This window comes from Carassius gibelio, chromosome A9 (assembly GCF_023724105.1).
Source record: "Carassius gibelio isolate Cgi1373 ecotype wild population from Czech Republic chromosome A9, carGib1.2-hapl.c, whole genome shotgun sequence".
NCBI classification, from domain to species: Eukaryota; Metazoa; Chordata; class Actinopteri; order Cypriniformes; family Cyprinidae; genus Carassius; species Carassius gibelio.
Window position 1 is genome coordinate 18,264,161 of NC_068379.1, and position 19,980 is coordinate 18,284,140.

The following is a 19,980-nucleotide window of genomic DNA, read 5'->3' on the forward strand; positions in this document are numbered from 1 at the left end:
ATGTGGAGTGCAGCCCAATTACTGAACTTGATGGAGAGCAGGGGAGAGTGAGGTCAGCAATAATATGAATAAATACCAAGAAATGAGATGAGAGAAAGATTAGATATAGTTCAGAGAAAAAAAAAAAATCTACCCTTTTCAGATAAAGTAAATACATGAGCAGCTAAAGCAGTGTCATTGTATGTCAACTGAGGTGATGTTAGCACAGGAAGTGGTTTGTGACCCTGAGCAAATGCATGAAAACAGCACCAGAAACCTCCGCATAACCTTGTGGACGTCCATTCATTATTCATCTATTCTGGCTTAATGCTACTTTCGAAAGCACACATCTAAAAAGCTGAGATATAAATAATAACAAAAGGTCAAATAACAACAGTGTCGTCAAACATTTATTTGACGCAGCCAATCATAAATCACATAGCACAACAGAGTCGAGACTTAGATTCCTGAACTCTTTCTGGTTTCCTTGACTTTCACTTTCAAACATTAGTTTTAGAATCATGCTTCTTCAACTACGAAATAAATCATTAATTTATTGGTATTTTCTATAAAATATGAATTATTATATTTTACACACTATGATAGATACACACACAAATAATGCTTTCTTAATCATACTCTCCTTCCTCATCAGTATTTATATTTTCTCTACTAGTCCTTCAAACTCTTTTTATGCTTCAGTGGTTGTAACCCAGAAGCTCAATCCAATTTTTGACTAAATTGCCCAGCCAATCATTGAAGACCATTTCCTGACTCATAATAGCTGTTTCCACAAAAACACATCTGAATTACTCAGCAGCCTGAAGCCAGCGCAACAAATCCCACAGAAAAAAAAAAAAAACAGACAAAGGATACTGTTCTGAAAGCCAGTTCTTTACCACAGAATATTCTAGAGAAAATCACACGCATGTGAATCCTATGCTTCACTACAGGCTGGAGATCTTAAAAGAACAGTTCACCCAAAATGTACACTTTTGACATTGCTGTGAGAAATGGGCATTCTTCAAAATGTCTTCTTTTCTGTCTTTCACAGAAGAAAGAAATTGCTCATTTTCATTTTAAGGTGAATTTTTCCTTTAAACGCTTCATACACAGTCACATTTTTAAAGTAAACCTTGTGTCTCCTTTCTATCTCTCAAACTACTAATGTCAGGCTACAGCCCTCAGCTTGCCTTCCCAAGCGACTTCCATCTTTCAGGCTGCCCGCTGAGCTGGGAACTGGGAAAACAAGCAGAAGCTTCAACTGCACTGAGACATGAGAGTGAAGTGAGAGAGAGAAAAACAGAAAGCAAATTTTGTATTCTTGAGACACCACACTAAATGTGCCTTTGATTTTTTAAACAACAATAACTTTAAAAGACACAATGTAAAATTTATTCCCCCGAGAAATTAAAGCTTTACTGAAATTCTTCTTCTAAATTGAGAGCTCTATTTAGATTCTCAAGGACAAGCACTGTTGTTGTCATCATGTTCCCACTGAGGCGATGCAAACATTGAGTAAAACTCTGTAAACATTATCATATCCTCATAAAAATTCTACACAGGTTATGATGGCTTTAAAGACAAAGAAGAAGCAAAGACATTGGAGGTATGAGAGCAGAAAAAAAAGAGCCTCCAGGGACTGAAGAACTGTGCTGTGGGGAAACTGAAAAAAAGAGAACAGAAAACAAAAAGAGAAAAACTGCAGGATGAAGGTGTGAATGATTTTTATTATTTTAAAGTGTGTTATTATTTTTATGTTTTTGTCATTAAAGCTGTAATGTGTGATATTTGCACAGATAGTAGTGGAATTAAAAAAAATAATGACTGGTATCAAACAGGTTTCCCAAACACTCCCTCGTCAATGTTTCCTGTGGGGTGTGGCTATTAGAGATGGGTGTGGATGTATTGGGTAGTTGTGGAAAAACAATGGGTATGGTTACCAGAACTAGGAATAGGTGTGATTATCGAAGGTGATATGGCTATTTGAGGTGGGCGTGATCATGAGAGGGTGTGGCTATATTAAGTAGGTGCAACCAATCATGGATATGGTTACCAGAACTAGGAATAGTTGTGATTATCAGTCTGAGGTGGCAATGAGAGGTGGGTGTAGTCATACATGGGTGTGAGTTTATATGGTAGGAGTTTTAAAAATTAAATAGGGTTTTTTCCCAAATGACATACACTTTTTATGTCTATCAAAAATAGAAGTACAGAAGTACACGTGATTATCAGAGGTTGTGAAGCTATCAGAGATGTGTGCGGTCTTGAGTGGGTATGGTTACCTGAGGTGGGTGACTTGCTCCTCTCCAGGTCCAAAGACACCTGATTATCAGAAAGCTCTGTAAGACCTGCCATGGAGGAACATAGAAGGCACAGTAAGAAGAAGCAGATGACAATAATCACCGGGATCCATTACCACCAAACACATTGGCATGCATCAAAACACCAGGACAAGCAATGTGGTCTGAGACAATATCATGATCCTGGAGCAATGCAAGGAAGATGTATAAACATCTTCATAACGTACAGATTTTAAACCTTTAAAAGTGCATATATATATATATATATATATATATATTAGGGGTGTAACGGTTCACAAAATTCACGGTTCGGTTCGGTTCAATACACTGATGTCACGGTTCGGTTCGGTACGGTTCGGTACGTTTTAGATACAGCAAAAAGAAAAAATTGGCAGATAAATTTCCTTGATTTTTTAAAAAATGTTTTATTTATTAAAACTAACAAAGTATGTGTTTTTTTTTTACATTGAACAATGATGGAGCTATTCTTTACCCATCTTCTATGGTGTTTTCTTAGCAGCATACTGTATAAAACAAAAATAGCTCCTTATAAATTTTTTTTTTAAATTAAATGTAATATTGTTGTAGTGGTTATGAACAAATACAAAGATGTAACTCTTTTTATATGGAACTCTATAACTCTTTATATTGAGTGTGTTTTTACTCAATTGGTTCTCTATTTGGGCTTATGTTTTTTGGAACAAAGCAGGAATTACGGTCTGTCTGAAATGGGCTCGTGAAGGAATATTGTAATGGGGCTCAATTACATTAAGCATGTTCTTAAAACCTGCGTTTTCCACTACAGAGTAAGGTCTCATATCCGCGGCTATAACGTAAATGCACCATTCGCTGCGGTGATGTCCGTATACGGAGCCCAGGACGTCACCTGTAGGAGAAAAAAAAATCAATCCGTGGCGACGGTTTTGCAATCCGTCCCCTCAGTTTATAAACCGTACTCACGAATTCATAAACTGTTCACTCGATTTAACAAATCGTGCCCACGGATTAACAAACCGTGCCCACGAATTTCCAATCCGTGCACTTAGATTTTGTAAACCGTACCCTCGGTTTTTGAATCCGTACCCACGAATTCATAATCCGTGCGCACGCTTTCGCAATCCGTTCCCTCGGATTTGTAAACCGTACTCACGGATTCATGCAGCAAACTCCTACGTGTTAACATACAGTTTTATTGAATATTATTATGTGGAATAGGTTTACAGCAAAGTGTCTTAAGTGATTCTCTATCAAGTGTAGTACGAGGTGGAATACAAAGATTTAATAAGAAAGATGCGCATTAAAATCTTGTTCAATTGCTGATAATCTATAATAGCACTTGATTATTATTGTGCAATAAACCTGGCATTGTGACTGACTCTGGAGTAATTTTTTCCTCTTTTGTAAGTTATTTTGGATAAAAGATTCTTATGCATAACCTGTTTAATAATATATAATAATGATACAAATAAAAATAAAGTTATTTTTTATAATTTTAATTTGTAGGCTAAATAAATGAGTACAAGACAGTAAAAATATTTGTCATAAAATAATTTGTGAATTGCTTTATTTTTAAATAACCTTTGGACAGTTTTGGAAATGCTTGTGTACAATTCTTTCTTAACATGATGAAGACTTATTTTTGTGATTTTATTATACTAAGCTCCACCCACCTCACCCCACCTGCCGGAGTTAGATGCATGTTTCACTGTTAAGTGTAAAATGCGTGTCAGTTTTCAAATCCGAGGGAACGGATTGCGAAAGCGTGCGCACGGATTATGAATTCGTGGGTACGGATTCAAAAACCGAGGGTACGGTTTACACAATCTAAACGCACGGACTGGGAATTCGTGGGCACGGTTTGTTAATCCTGGGTACGATTTGTTAAACCGAGTGAACAGTTTATTAATTCTTGAGCACGGTTTATAAACTGAGGGGACGGATTGCAAAACCGTCGCCACGGATTGATGTTTTTTCTCTCCTACAGGTGACGTCCCGGGCTCCGTATACGGACATCACCGCAGCGAATGGTGCATTTACGCGTACTGAGTGAGCGAGCGCCTGACTGAGTAGCCTAACATAAACATATAAGTTGGTGTTTTTTTTTCTTCGGGGGTGTCAGGGGCGTTGCCTGTTACGTCGTTTGGGTTATTGGGCTACCTTGTTGAACGCATAACATTATATTTCACACACCTTTTTTATTTTCCAAATTTAATTAATTAGTCCAACGAACCGTTCGGTACATAATGCGTACCGCGTACCGAACCGAAAGCCTCGTACCGAACGGTTCAATACGAATACGCGTATCGTTACACCCCTAATATATATATATATATATATATATATATATATATATATATATATATATATATATATATATATATATATATATATATATATATATATATATATTGTTCTACTCCTCTCTGCACTGCTTATATTAGCTCCAGGATCAAGCGCCGAAAGCAATTCCATGCACGTGTGTGTGTGTATGCAGGAGAGAGAAAAATTGCACCAATGTTACTCAAGGCACGACAGTAAAAACATAATAAGGCCTGCACTGCAATAATATCAATTATTTTACAAGTGTGTGTGCAAACTAAAGTTCTTCTGCAGAGTACAAGCTTATAACATATTGAAGATAAAAAATAAAATAAATAATAATAGCAATAAAGTTATTATACAGAGGATAATAAGCCTCATTTTCACAAATGAGACACATTCATTGGCAGAGTATGATTTTATATAAAAAATTGCATTTTTGAGCCATTATGATTATAAAATACATGTCAGATTAAAAAAGTATATATATATATATATATATATTTTTTTTTTTTTTTGAAAATCCTCTCTTTTTTTTTAGCAATGTTGACTTAAATTGACCTTTGCTAGTGTGAAAATTACCCCCCGCCCCCACCCCAAATTTTTTGGGAAAAGTCATGTCATTTTGCATTATTTTATTAGTTAACATTATTTTTCATACATTGTGAGAATGTGGTCATGCTTGATGACCTTGGGCACAAATCAATAAAACTCTTAGCAAGGAGACAATCAAAGATTGTAATTGGATGTTTCAGTGTATGCAAATTCAGAGCATGTGAATATTCTGTAACAATAAATTGTATTACTACAAATAATTATATATTGTATTGTGTGTAGTATGGTATGGTAACTTAACCTTTGGTAAACTTAATCAAAAAAAAAAAAAAAAAAAAAAATTGATAAATGACATCCTATTGTCTGTGCTTTGCCTCCTTGCTGTTGTGCTGCCCCATCGGCGTTTCACTGGAGACATGACTTACTCTGGTAGGAAGTACGGATCCGTTTCTTTGAATCGGAATGAAAGTTAGACAGGCCGCGCATGCAAAAGTCTGCAACAGCGCCCCCATGCCCCAGCACCGCCACCCACAAGAGAAGACATGGAGTGAGGGAGGAAAAGAGGAGAAGAACAAAACAGGCTCAGAGTGACAAAACGTGTTTGATCGCAATCCGAGCAGGTTCCAGTGTACTGAGGAAGAAAATGAAGGAATGAAAATAGGAAAATTGAGCCTAGCCTTTTGTATTTTTTATATCTTTCGAAAATAACAAAAGTAAACAGAAAGAAAAACTTTTTGGGATTAACAGCCACTGCAGAAGAAGGCAGTGAAATTGTACAAACCAACAAAACAAACACAAATATTAACATAAATAGAAATGCCTTCTCTCTTCCGTGTCTATCTAAAAGTGTATATGTGAAGATGTATTGCACGTCTATGCATGAGTTTTGCTGATGGATTCCCTGTCTAACCCAAGTGTGACTATCTGATAGCAGACAGATCACATGAGCTTCGCTGTCTCATACCCACTGGAAGTTATCGCATCACAATGTTGCATTTGTTGACTGTGAGGTAAACATTTTAGTCTTATTGTGTCACTGTACACACAGCGCTTACTGCAGCACTGCTGATACAGTGGGGTCCAAAAGTCTGAGACCAGACTGGGATTCAAAATTGATTATACACCTAGTGATAAACAGAAAGTTGGATTTTAAAAATACTTTTTATAATAAAACTAATGGGTCTTAAGTAGTGAAATTCTTATTATTATTATTACTTTTAACTAATAGGTCTTTAGCTCATGTGGGTGTATATGATTTTAAACATATATCATTCAAAAGTTTGAGGTAAGTGAAATTTTGTAAATATATTTATTTAGCAAGGGTGAATTAAATTGTTCAACACAGAACAAAGAAATCAATTTCAAATAAATGCTTTAAAAAAAAGTCCTATGCATCAAAGAATAATAAAAATATATATACCTTTTCCACAGATAATTAATTGTTTTCAGCATTGATTATATTAAGAAATGTTTGTTGAGCAACAAATCACCCTATTAGAATGATTTCTGAAGGATCATGTGACACTGAAGACTGGAGTAATGACTATAATCCAGCTTTGACATCTTAATAATTAATTGTGTGTGTATATATATATATATATATATATATGAAGCTATTTTTAAACTGTAATAATTATTCACAATATTTCTGTTTCCACTGTATGGGGACCTGGATGTGAATTTTGATTTAAATTTAAATTATGCAAAACTGCATTCAAGATTTACAAATATAAATATTTTGACCAGTGGTCTCAGACTTATGGATCCCACCATATACAAAGAGAAAGACTAAACAATGATAGAATAAAAAACTGAGTGGGACTGCTGCCCATTTCAGGCCATCATTTTGAAAAAGAGAGAGAGAGAGTACAAAACAGTCTCTTTATACACACTTGCCTGAGTGTGTGGGTTAGCGTTAAGACGTTCACTCTCTTTTTAAGAGCTTACATAAGCTACAGATCAAAATCACTCTTTGACCGCACCAAACAACCTTTCTGCCCACCTCTGCATCTCCATGTCGGCTCAAAGCTTCTAGGTTTCTAAAGATACAGCTGGATGAATAAGAAGAGGGAGAGCGACCACTTTGAAGTGAGGAGCCAGCATGGCCGCCTCCCTGCAGCTTCCTTTTGATGGAGCTCTATGAAAACATCTTTAGCTTACACTTATGACATCTCCTTTCTCTGGATGGTCCGTGTGAGTGTTTATGTGCGTAAGCAGTCAGGGTAGGAGAACAGAGGAGGGCAGTGGGAGTGAGATCTGTGCTGGATTAGTAACAGCGAGTCTGTATGGCAGGTTACGCTGTGTTCTCTGTTAGGTGTCGTGCTCAGGCAAAGACCAACAGCAACAGAGATACAACAGACAACATGCAGAGAAGGCAACCATAATTGCAGTCTGTCCCATGCAGTTAAAGAGAGGGACTGTGTGTGTGTGTGTGTGTGTGTTAAATAAGAGAGACAGAATATTTACAGGCAAGGACAGAAGACAGACAGTTTGAAATCTGCAAAGTTTGTTTTTGATAGCTGAAATGCTAAGCATGTTTGCAGATGCATGCCCCTGATGTGTGGGTGTTCACAGCTGATATTTATTTGATAGTTTTGTTCCAAAGAAACACACTGCATTTGAACATTCGTGGGATTCTGAGACACATGGTGCATGTGTACCTGATGTGGACTGCCGGTTTTTGCGAGGAGAGCGTGTTAATCGCTGGAAAGGGTCTGCAGATCCATAAAGCTCCAAGGTGCTCATACACAGCAAAATGGTCTTCTGCAGGTAGTCCACAACTGCCAAACCATTGCAGTTACCTAGAGCCAACCTGCACATACACAAACACACTTACTGTCCATACATTACATTTCATATTGAAATTGTTATACAAAAACCCATCATAAAGTCCAGTTATGACTAATAATATTTCTATTAATAGCCGTTATGACTAAATATATTATGATTACTGAATGTATCATACAGCTTTGCTCAGTTTATATAACCTTTGCAGACCCTGTAAGATGTTTATAATTATTATACTTTTTTTTAAATGGGATCATAAAAAAAATATATTATTATTATTAAATAAGATAAATTTAAAGCAAAATATGTATATATATGTTTTTTTTTTTTTTGGGGGGGGGGGGGTACATTTTTTAAAATAAATAAATTGTTTCAGTACAATAAATCAATCAATAAATATATTTAATGAAATGAACGATTTTCTTTTGAACTTTATATGCATCAAATAATGTATTATGGTTGCCACAAAAATATTAACCAGCATAACTGTTTTCAATATTGACAATGTTTCTTGAAAACACACACACACACACACACACACACACACACACACACACACACACACATATATATATATATATATATATATATATATATATATATATATATATATATATATATATATATATATATATATATATATATATATATATATATTGTAATAATATTTAACAGTATCAACGTTTTACAGTATTTTTGACCAAATAAACACATAAATATATTTGATGTTGTCTAGAATGCTAAACATCCAACAGGTTCTACAAGGGGTATGCAAACTTATGATTTAAGTTGACCAATTTTAAAATGTTTCATTAATTACTGGTAAATCCCACACCCCTGGGTCCAGTTATGAACAAACAAATCACAAGACGCACACACACATGCAGCCTGAATGACACTGAGTGTGCAGTGACTTTTAATCTGCTGGACTGAATTCAAAAGAGTTCAAAGTCTTTCTGACCACTGTAGCCAGACATCCCCATGACAACCTTTGCCCGTAATAACACTTTAGTAAGGTTGCACGTGGTCGCGACTGAATCAAAACAGGATGACAACAAGCGAGAGATTCAAAAGAAGGCCAAATTATAATTAGGTTTCACCCCTTTAATCAAAAATCAAACACCCTGCGTGCTGGAATATTAACACAGCGGGACACATGAGTTTTGAGTTTTGATGATGACAAATCAGTTACATTAAATATGGGAGGATCAATGTTCCATTACCATACTTATACACCATGGTAAATAAGTTCAAACAAAACCATAAATCCTTGGTATTACCATGATATATTTGAATGTAATTCTATAGTATTGATTAATGTAATAATATAGTATTCATGTGCAAGTGAAACTTTTCTATTCTATTTGAGAGATTCTATTAGCTGAAAAAATTGGATGACATAAAAAAGGAGACCACTCACAGTCCGTAGGCGGAGTTTAAATCCAAGCTGGTGATTTGTTGTGGTGGCTCTCCATCGATCCATAATAACTGAACCACCAGCTCCGCCTGGTATCCAGGAGGCATTCGGATCATACGATCTTTAACCCTGTGAAGTAAGTGTTCAAATTCAGTTTATTGTGGAAACTAACTTGCTTGTTACACTTTTATTTAACCTGATACTTTCTATATAGCATTATCTAGTAAGCAAGCTAACAATGCCTTGTCCTACGTAAGAAAATAAATATTGAAACATTTCTGTATAGTCTCACTTGAGGCAAGGGATGCTGTCCCGCATGCTGTCCGGTGTATTGCTGCGGGGACTGGGAGGCTGAGGTTGGGGCGAGTGACCGCTGGGGTCCGAAAAACATGGAGTGTTCTCTGCATCCGACGGAGAGATGACATCCTCTATCTCACACTGCAACCGCACCTCTAGGGACTATACACACACATACAACACTAAGTTAATCCTAATACAAAGTGACTTACAATTAAGGAATACAACAAGTGATTCATCATGAGTTAAACAAAGACAGGAAGTGCTCATAATACAAAGTTTCAGACTTTGTTTAGACGAGTTCAAGCTGGGGGTGTGGGGGCTTTGGGGGGGGGGGGGGAAAGAGAAAGCAAAGTTTATTTTTTAATTTTTAATTTATTTTAGGATGCAGTTAAATGTTGACAAAGCTTACGCTTGAAAATTGTCAGGGATTCATCATTCCGGATGGGGGTGGGAAGATCATTCCACCAGCCAGGAACACTGAACGAAAATGTTCTGGAAAGGGATTTTGTGCCTCTCTGTGATGTTTCCAAGAGACGTCACTCACTTGTAGATCTCAGTAGATTCATAAGAGTGAGTGGAAGTAAGAGGGTGCTGAGCCTGTGACTATTTTGCAAGCATCAATGTCTTGAACTTGATGCGAGCAGCAACTAGTAGCGAGTGCAAGGAGATAAAGAGAGGTGTGACGTGGGATATTTTGGGCTCGTTGAAGACCAGTCATGCTGCTTTAATCTGAATCACTTTTTAGAGGTTTGATTGCACATGATGTAAGTAAAAGTCAGTGAAAATTCAATAAAAGTCAGTGATGTCCACTGTTGTTCTGGAACCCATTGACCTAGATTGTATGGACACAATATTCTTAAAAATATCTACTTTTGTTTTCCACAGAAGACAGAAAGGCCATACAGGATTGGAAGTGCGAGTGAGTAAATGTTGATAGAATTCTTGGGTGAACTATCACTCTAAGGGCACACTTGTTTTCTCAACTCACCGTGATGGTGGTGTTGGCGTCATGTTTGCTAAAGCGGTACAGGATGACGTGGGCACTGATGCCAACTACACAAAAGATACGGCTCTGCGGGCACCAGCTGATCATCTGAACAGCGTAGGGGTCTTCCTCCGCAAGCTCAGCGTTGCGTCCCACATCTCCACCCTTAGGCTTCTCAAACACCTTTGACGTCTTGAGCTTATACAACATCTGCAGTGTGACTGACAGAGATGGAGGTTATCACCACATCACATCTTATTACATAGTGAATGGGATGAACAAGGAACAGAAACAGTCCTTAAAGGGAAATATTCTGTTTTTGGTACACAATGATGTCTACATTAAGAAAATAAATTATATATGACCAAGAAAAACTTTTTTTCCTAAAAAAAACAACTGACACTGATAAATTTTCACCTACAAACTATTAAAACGAAGTAAAGAGTGTCAATATTGATTTCATGCTGATTTCAAATAGATTTATAGCTGAAATAACAAGACGTTTTAAGATAAGAATTCATGTAAACTTAACATTTCTACATTTTAAATTCTTACATTTATTTGTAAGTTCCTCACCATTTTAAATAGGTAACAAGGAATAAATCAGTTATTTTAGTGGTAATAAACATTATGCCACAAATGCTGTTGGGTGAGTTTAACTTGCACTGAACCTACAGTATAATATTAAGTAAATTAATAATATTAATAGTAATGTCCATGGTTGTGAAACCAGCGCATATTATATATTTAAATGTCCATTTTTGGTCATACATTGTTTGATCTGAGTAGTAAAGAATGAAATGAGGAATCATATAGCAAAGCATCCAAAATGAAGCAGTGGTAAGAAAGAGTGAGATGGAAACAGCATGAGGCTGAAAGGGGGAACAAGCTTGTCAAAGCGTAGACACTTACTCGCTGTGGCATCCCAAAACTTTATTGATCCGTCTGCATGTCTGAGGGGGACAACAAAAAGGAAGGACAAATAATCGTATGAGTGACTGAATGTGCGTGTTACACTGCTTAAGAGATATCAAGCAATGACAGCTATGGAAACAGGCAGTAAAAAGAGGCATTGAGAAAAACACATAGGGTCAATAGCGCTTTTGAATTGAAGCAGAGATGTGCAATACATTTACCAATGAGAGCCAAGCAGAAAGGCACAGTTTAGACATCACTGACTTCAAGTGAAAACAAACAGAATCAAAGCATGCTTCGGAACAAAAACTAAATCAATCCAGAGTTTTCAAGCAAATAAAAAAATGTAACTGTATTTTTGATCTTGGTAAGTTTTTGAACTTCATTCAAAGCATGTAAACATTTTACCAACCCCAAACTTGAACATGAACTTGCATGAAGCTTCGAGCATATAATACCGTAAAGCTTGTTTTACAGTATTATAAAGCTTTTAGCAACAGTTGAAGGTTGATAACATAAAGCACACACAAATTCACTTACCCTGTGATGATAATCTCTGGATATGTCTGTGAACCGACTGTCCATGTGCCACCACTGACCGGCCACTCCTGAACACAAACACACAAACAGATAAAAACTGTTTCTAAAACACTCGACAGCCATGAAAAAAAGAGGATAAGTTACACTGACTAAGCATTTCAAATGAAAGGCTGCAATCCAGAATGTCTTTAGATTAGCTAAGAACTTTGACAAACCTTGTGGCTGTAGCCGGTCTTTTTGTGTTTAGCTCCTATGGAGTAAAGCACGGGTATGATGTCAGGAGGACAGTCGGCAAAGTAAGCCGTGCACGTGACTGGAGACTCATGGATGTCCATGGGGTAGGGGTTCTCAAAGATAGGAAAACTACAGGAGAAAGACTTCTAAATAAATAACAGGCATTTATAAAACACAGAGGATTTTGGCCTCAACTCCGACTGCAAGAGTCACGTTCAGAAATTCATAAAATAGCCTATACACACACACACACACACACACATGCACATCTGTGACAGTACATCAACTGAAATCTGTATTTAAGTGCATTATGTTGCTACAGGCGACCACAAACAGGGGGTCTCCATTCTTACTGTAGGCTAAGTGTGAGCAACCTAATGGATAAAAAGGGCTAGAAGACTACATATTTGAAACACTTAAGACTGAACATTATTATGATCAAAAAGCCAAGGCTATTTATAGAATGTGCTCTGTGGGCTACTCTAAGTGGGCTACCAGGTACTGATACCCATGGGTTCTGTATTGAAGCCACTGGCCTACATTTATTCAACTGAATTATATTATACATCAGAAAAATTATAATAATTAAGAATGTAATAATGATGATACTAATAATAAATTGTAAGTGCTAGTGTTATTTTTATTCTTAATAAATGTAAGTGTTAGCGTTTTTATCATACTGCAATTGTTGATAAAACAGTAATACGCTCATGGTTGTGTGTGATTTTACCATGTTTTCAAGAGTGCCTGTAGTAAAATCATTGTGACATACAGTACAGTACATTGCAGCCTTGAGTGGCTTATTGCTTTTACTATATAATATAACCTTATTTAACTATATACATTTGTGAAGCCCTTGTGAGGAAATGGCCTTAAAGCGAAGAAAATATCTGATGTCAAACTGACAAAGTCTCTATGGCAGGAGTAATACTTAAAAGAGAGAGAGAGTGTGTGTGTGTGTGTCAGGCTGACATTGGCTCTAGTTCTTAATAATGAATCATTTGATGGATGTTTATGAGTGACAACCCCAAGGAAAATGTACTCTTAACAAATAAAGACTCTCTCTCTCTCTCTCTCTCCCTCTGTCTCTCTCTTTCTCTCAGATTTAAACCCTCAAAGCATCTACAAAAGTAAAAAACAAACACACATACACAAAATGTATTGGGTGTTGAGCGATGTTGCCTCTGGTGGAAGTACTAGTGTGAGGTGTTGTTGGAGTACATCAGATTGAGCGACATCATTCAGCCACACACCCATGGCATAAAGTGTGTGAGTATGACAATGAAAAGAGAAATAAATACTGAAGAAGAGATTGCTCACTTGCTCTGGGTTAGATCGACCACAACAAAATCTTTCTCCAGCAGAACCACCACTGCATACGGCTCTTGGACCTCTGTTAACAAAAACACTACATCTCAACCAATAACCATCTATGAACTCAATACAAGGTGAACTCAACAACATCGATTTATGAATCTAGATTTATGGATATTATTTCATATAAAGGATACATATGAAACTACAACATTGCACCCCTCTGACTTAAAAAAAGGTAACACTTTACAATAAGGTTAATTTATATCTCTCAAAAAAGATAAATCTGTCATGTCTCTTCGTTGAGTAATCACTGAGTTACAGTTCATTTTAATGACACGTTTCTGAATGAAGATCACCGCAGACCAAGGCTGCAGACAGCACACCTTGTATGTTTTCTTTATTTTATAAATGCACAAAGGTTTTTTGTTATTATGTGTGGATACAAGTAAATGTAGACCCTTTTCAGATTCGATTGATGTATTGCTCTGTACGATCGAAACTGAAAGTGTAATTTAAGTTACTTTTCGGGGATAGCAGGAGAAGATGCCTCATAACCCGTATACGTGGGGATCGACTCCAAAGGGTTAACTAACATTACCAAAATGAAAAATGCATACTTTAAAAAATGTATTGTTCATTCATTCATTCATTCATTTTTTTTTTTTTTTTTATAAATACAGCCAGGATCTTATTTAAAGTGATGACATTCAGAAATAATACAGGAAATTGGGTTGCACTTTATTTTACAGTATGTGTACTATCATGTACTTATAGTGTACTTACAGTGTATTTATCTAAGAAAGTTCTGGTAATACAAGGTAACTACATGGGGTAGGGTTAGGTTTAGGGGTAGGTTCAGGGTTATTACATAGTAATTGTAATTACTATAATACGTACATAGTATGTACATGAGGAACAGGACTGTAAAATAAAGTGCTACCGAAAATTGTGTGATGATTTAACTAAATAAACATTTAATTTCAAAACAAGAAAGACTTCAGATATGGAACATGCACTTCTTGGAATTTTCCTTCAATGATGATTCAAATGAATCAGTTGTTTTGACCTGAACCATTAAAAACTGCCTGAACGAATGAACTAATTAACTTAAATGAATCTCCTCTCATCTCTCTGTTAATGACTGGGTCTACAATGAGAAAATGAACAAATAACTGGATTTTACTCAATAAAATTAAATGTCCAACCAAAAACAACACTAATGATATGGAAAAGAGCAGGAGACAAGACCTGTTTAGTACACTCACCGTTGAGATAGGGCGTCTCACAGAGCACTAGGAAGTCCACTATTGGATAGTCCATCTCTAACACTGTGATGGCTTTGCCATGCATGATGGTAAGGGTGGGTCTACGTCCTGCCTTATCGTACGAAAGACCCCCGGAGAAGACAACAAATGCTTCACTACTTGAAGACGGAAAATTAAAAAAAGAGTGTTAAAGGAAAACCATAGTTGTCTGTCTGATATTTTTTCTTTATCATGTCAAGAAGCAAAAGCTTTGGTCTTATTTGAAAGTGACTTTTATGCCACACAAAACATCATCTCTTTGATGTTAAATGTCCCCTCCATACACTGATACTATAGGAATGCACAGTTTCAATTAAAAATGCCCCTATTATGCCATTTTGAATATTGCCTTTCATGCAAAGTGTAATGTAGCTGTTTAATGTAAATTATCTGCAAAGTTGTAATACTGAAGGTTCACAATAAATAAATATATTGTCACCCAAAGGAATAAAATCGTCTCTGAACAGCCGAAATGAGTTGTTGGTAATACAAATCCCACTTCTGTGACGGCTACTCATCATGGGGTAACATATTTGCATAATACCTGTCTATTTTCTATTTTGGCCGGACGTAAATAACTTGACTCACTGTGTTGTTTGTGTGGTTAACATCATGTTGTGTCCTATGCTGTGAAGGTAAATTTGTTTTATTTTCGCATCCAAAAGAAGATGCTGTAAAGAATCAGTGGCTAAAATTATTTTTATCCCACTGTACCACAGCAGTACAACTCCAATTTTTATTTTTTTATTTTTTTTTTTTACTGATGACTGCTTCTCCAATTTTAGGGTTGTTCAATGCAGGAAACACAAAATGATTGCTCTTGAAAAATGGCTCAGTACCCTGTTTATTTGGACCGGCTGGTTCCACTGAATTATAACCTGAAAGCATGATAAATAATAGATGTTTATATTTTCTATTGAGCATTCAAAATATGGATCTATGGGGTATCATTTCCAACACTCACTGTATCTGGTAAACCAATCACAAAAGACTGGGTAATCTGACCAATCAGAGCAGAGTATGCTTATGGTAAGGAAGGTTTAGAGAGACAAGATCTTAGAACTGCTTCGAATGAATTTTTTGAGAATCACTGGAAAATAGGATGATATTATATGCATAAGCGAAAAAATAAAATAATAAGATAATATGGGATAATAGGGACACTTTAAAGTCTCCCTCACAACCCTGAAATACTCACTATGCAAACAGGACAAAACAAAAGGGGAAAACAATATTACAGCAAACCTAATCTAAAATATCATTAAAACACGTGACCACTTATTTGAACACAGCATGGGGAAAAAAGGATAAGGCAATCAAAGATGGAGGTTTCTTCAAATTATGTTTTGCTGCTCATCTCCCAATGAAAATAGGCTTCATAAAAACAGACAGTAAACTTTAATTGTTTTGTGACCAGATAAAACAGCAGTAATGGTTCTCGAGTGGAACTTGGACACATCTCTCACAAGCAAATAGGAGGATTAAATTAATCCACAACACTCAAGACTGCATTTCCCAAAACAGCTGTTTATAGCTGTGTTTGGGATTTTTGTGGGTTCCCTTACCTGTTTCTGGAGGTCTTGTATTCGACCTTGAGAATGGGTTTACATGACTCTTTTCTTCCATCTCTCTGAGTTTTTCCTGAAAAAAAAAAAAAAAAAAACAACGATAAAATGGCGAGTTCTCACTTTTTCACTTGAACCTTTCTTACATAAATGTCCAGAACTTTCTGATTAAGAAACCACTTTTCCCAGTGTGAGTGTGTTCATCTTTATATAACCACTGAGACTAGGACCCCAAACATAGCGGCAAAGATTAAGAGTGAATCACATATTCCTGTCAAATCAAACTTGCACAGACACACACACACACAAACACACACACAAACACACTGTGAACCCACACACTGAATCATCTTCCATAATGAACACACCTGGTGAGGGGGTGTGTTTGCCGACTACGTCAGAGTCAGATTTCACTAATAGATGGTGAGTCATGGCTGAAGGGGTCTTTAACTGTTTGTGTGGGTTTACTTAGCTATACTTTGGGGTCAAATTTAGCTCCAGACATTAGTTAAGACTGACAAAACCTCCCTTTTGGGACATTTGAAGATGTATTTGATTAAATTATTCATAAATCAAGCAAATATAAATATATTTTGCTGTAATTATTATTAATGTGAAAAAAAATGATATACTTTATGGGTGTACCCACCATGAGGGAAGGTGACTTGAAAAGGTTTGGCTGTGTTTCTCAGGTTCCACAAGCTCAGACTGCCATCAGAATGACTGCACATGAACTGCCGTCCCTCATGATGCCAACTTGCTGAGTGTATAGCCTGACAGAGAGACACCAGAAGAGAAACGATCAGGACTGCATCAGTAAACATTTTAAAGGATGGCCAGATCATAAAACAGTTCATTTGTTTAATAATGTTAATTCATTCTGCCATTTTTAAAGCCTAAAAATTAGGATATAGGAAAGAAGGAAGACAAGAGAACAAACGGGACCCAGCTATTGCAAGCTAGATTTGAACTGGCACGGGCATCATAGCTCAATGTGTCAGACAGCTTTGATTAGGTTAAAGATTAAATATTGCTGTGTTCAATACATTTCAAAATTGGTATTAATAATACAAAAAAATGTTTCTGGAACACCAAATGGCATTGGTAGTGGTAGTGGTAATGGTAATGGCTGCTGAAAAATCTGCTTTACCATCAAAGGAATAAATAACATTTTAAAACATATTAAACAAGTTATTTACAATTAATGTAAATTTAAATCAATTATCACACTGTTGCTGTATTACAGTAGTTTTGATAAATGCAACTTTGGTAAATCTATAAGAACAATAAATAAATAAATAAGCAAGGGGAAAGAAGATAGAGAAAAATAAATTCAGAGATGCTGTCACATGTGTGCATCATCAATTTGGCTCCGGAAATGAGAGAAATCAGAGAACTGAAGACATGACTAATAGTTCCTGCTTGTGAAAGAGGAACTCTCTCTCTTTCTCTCTCTCTCTCTCTCTCTCTCTCTCTCTCTCTCTCTCTCTCTCTCTCTCTCTCTCTCTTTCTCTCTCAGACCTTCATCCATCTAAGAGTCAATAATCCGATATCAGTAATTACTCCACCATCAAAGCAGCCTTCTTTCCACTCAGTTACTCACTAATGTCACAGTAAATAATAAGTGAAATGATATCAGCATCAGATTTATTTGATATTTGTTAGTAGCGTGTATGAAAGTGGTTTAAAGTGTTTGATGCTGATGTTATATATTATTCAGAACAGAACACCATGAAATTTGAATTGAATCTAAAAGTGGTTAGTCAAACATGATAGTGGTTGTTCTGTGTTCAGTCTATTTGTAGAAATTAATGTGTGGGAAAGGGTTTTTTACCTTTCCAAATCTATTCCTATTTCCTTCAACATTAACAAACACATCCATTTGTTTTGTGCTTCTAATTCCATCCTGTCTTTTTGCTCCCAGTTCCTCTCCTCTTTCTTCTCTCTCTCACTCAAAGTTCTTTCTATTAAAAGTATTTTTTTTTTTCTGTATTATTTTTTTTTTTCCTCCATAAACTTGTGCATACCGGACGGGCATCTAAAGTAGCAATTAACATACCCCTAGACATTTCCATTTAACCAGTCTGATAAAACGCTTGCCAAGGAACTGTGGCAGCGCTGACAGATGATCAGAGGGCACAGTCACAAACTGAAACCCGCAGTAAAGGGTTGGAAGGAGAAAATGGCAAGTTTTTGGAAGGTTTTGTGTGCTGCTGTGAGCGAAGGGTTGTGCTGTGATTGAAACGTGTTTTGAAAGAATGAATGCAAGCAGCTGGCTGCAGGAGGCAGTTCCCGTTTCAGAAGAAAGATAAAGTTGTGTGCCAAGCAGTGATTATGCTAAACACATCCACATGGCACAAGGAGGGAAATTAAATCAGAAAAGTGACTTGTGCTCAGTGTTGTTGTAAATCAGCAACAGTGTGGGGAAAAAAAATAGCAGACGAGCCAAGTGTTTCATACCAAAAGCAAATTTACTTGGACAATGGAGTGTAAGAAAGACGTCATTTTTTTATTTATATAACTTTTTTTTGTTCTTTCTCCAATTTATATTTGTTTGTCTTGTTTTTAGCTGAGGGCTGGATTATAACAAGATGATAAAACCAGAACTTTCGGGTCAGCAATGCGCACACACACATAGAGACTGTGCACTCACATATAGACAAATATATGTATACTACGGGTCCGTTGAATGCTTGTATCTGATTGGCCAACGTGATCTAATGAGAATACATGTGTTTTTTTATGTTTGACGTATTTATAGCAGTAAAACGTAAAAAAACTTACATGTTAGCAGCTAAAAAAACATAAATAATCTAACGTAAAGTGTGAATGAATATGAATTCCCATATATTAACATTAAAATCATGGCTTTAATGATTTAAATCTTTTGTATTTAATTGTCATATCTATACATGTTTTTATTGAATTTATTGAAAGCAGTTTACTCATCTACTTAATAGGAAATAACATTTCTGTGCATGCTGCAAACTCGTTTCGGGGGATTACATAATGTTAAATGAGACTACACTTTGAAACCTTAAAATGAATACAATTTATGTAATTGTTTAACCATTTTGTAATATTTGTTTGCTGTGCGATTTTCTCCTATCCAATTACTGACAATACAACCATAGATAGACAAAAGCACAGCATAAAATTACAAATCACATCCATTTTATTTGTTTGCTATACTCCATATCTTTAGAATCCAGATTTTTGCAAGGAACGTATCCAAATTCAGCCCTTTATCAATCAATCTTCATCTTCATTCTCAGCAACAGCGACAGCGACAGTCACAGTCAAAGCCCTCGCTCGTTTTGATTCAAATTTGAAAATAGCGTCAGTGCGCCACCCTCGAGAAACGTTACGACACGGTTTACGGCACTGATATCGAACGCTCATTGGTTAACACCTAATTCATCACAGATTGCGACATGACGTGTTTCAGTTGATAGACATT

The 19,980-nt window shown here is 36.2% G+C and overlaps 1 protein-coding gene across 11 annotated transcripts in view; it reads right to left on the reverse strand.

Annotated features, from left to right (window-relative positions):
- LOC128019832 (syntaxin-binding protein 5-like) overlaps positions 1-19,980 on the reverse strand; it is a 135,937-nt gene that overhangs the window by 26,303 nt on the left and 89,654 nt on the right. For 5 of the 11 annotated variants that reach the window (XM_052606108.1, XM_052606105.1, XM_052606101.1 and 2 more), the window contains exons 8-20: positions 17,170-17,293; positions 16,521-16,596; positions 14,917-15,074; positions 13,655-13,727; positions 12,316-12,463; positions 12,101-12,168; positions 11,558-11,598; positions 10,649-10,866; positions 9,653-9,819; positions 9,364-9,489; positions 7,817-7,968; positions 5,582-5,650; positions 2,265-2,330 (exon numbers count right to left, since the gene is read on the reverse strand). In XM_052606108.1, the coding sequence (XP_052462068.1) occupies positions 2,265-2,330; positions 5,582-5,650; positions 7,817-7,968; positions 9,364-9,489; positions 9,653-9,819; positions 10,649-10,866; positions 11,558-11,598; positions 12,101-12,168; positions 12,316-12,463; positions 13,655-13,727; positions 14,917-15,074; positions 16,521-16,596; positions 17,170-17,293 (1,486 nt within the window). The remainder of the gene's footprint in view (positions 1-2,264; positions 2,331-5,581; positions 5,651-7,816; positions 7,969-9,363; positions 9,490-9,652; positions 9,820-10,648; positions 10,867-11,557; positions 11,599-12,100; positions 12,169-12,315; positions 12,464-13,654; positions 13,728-14,916; positions 15,075-16,520; positions 16,597-17,169; positions 17,294-19,980) is intronic. The other 6 variants (XM_052606110.1, XM_052606100.1, XM_052606109.1 and 3 more) reach the window with 3 other exon arrangements.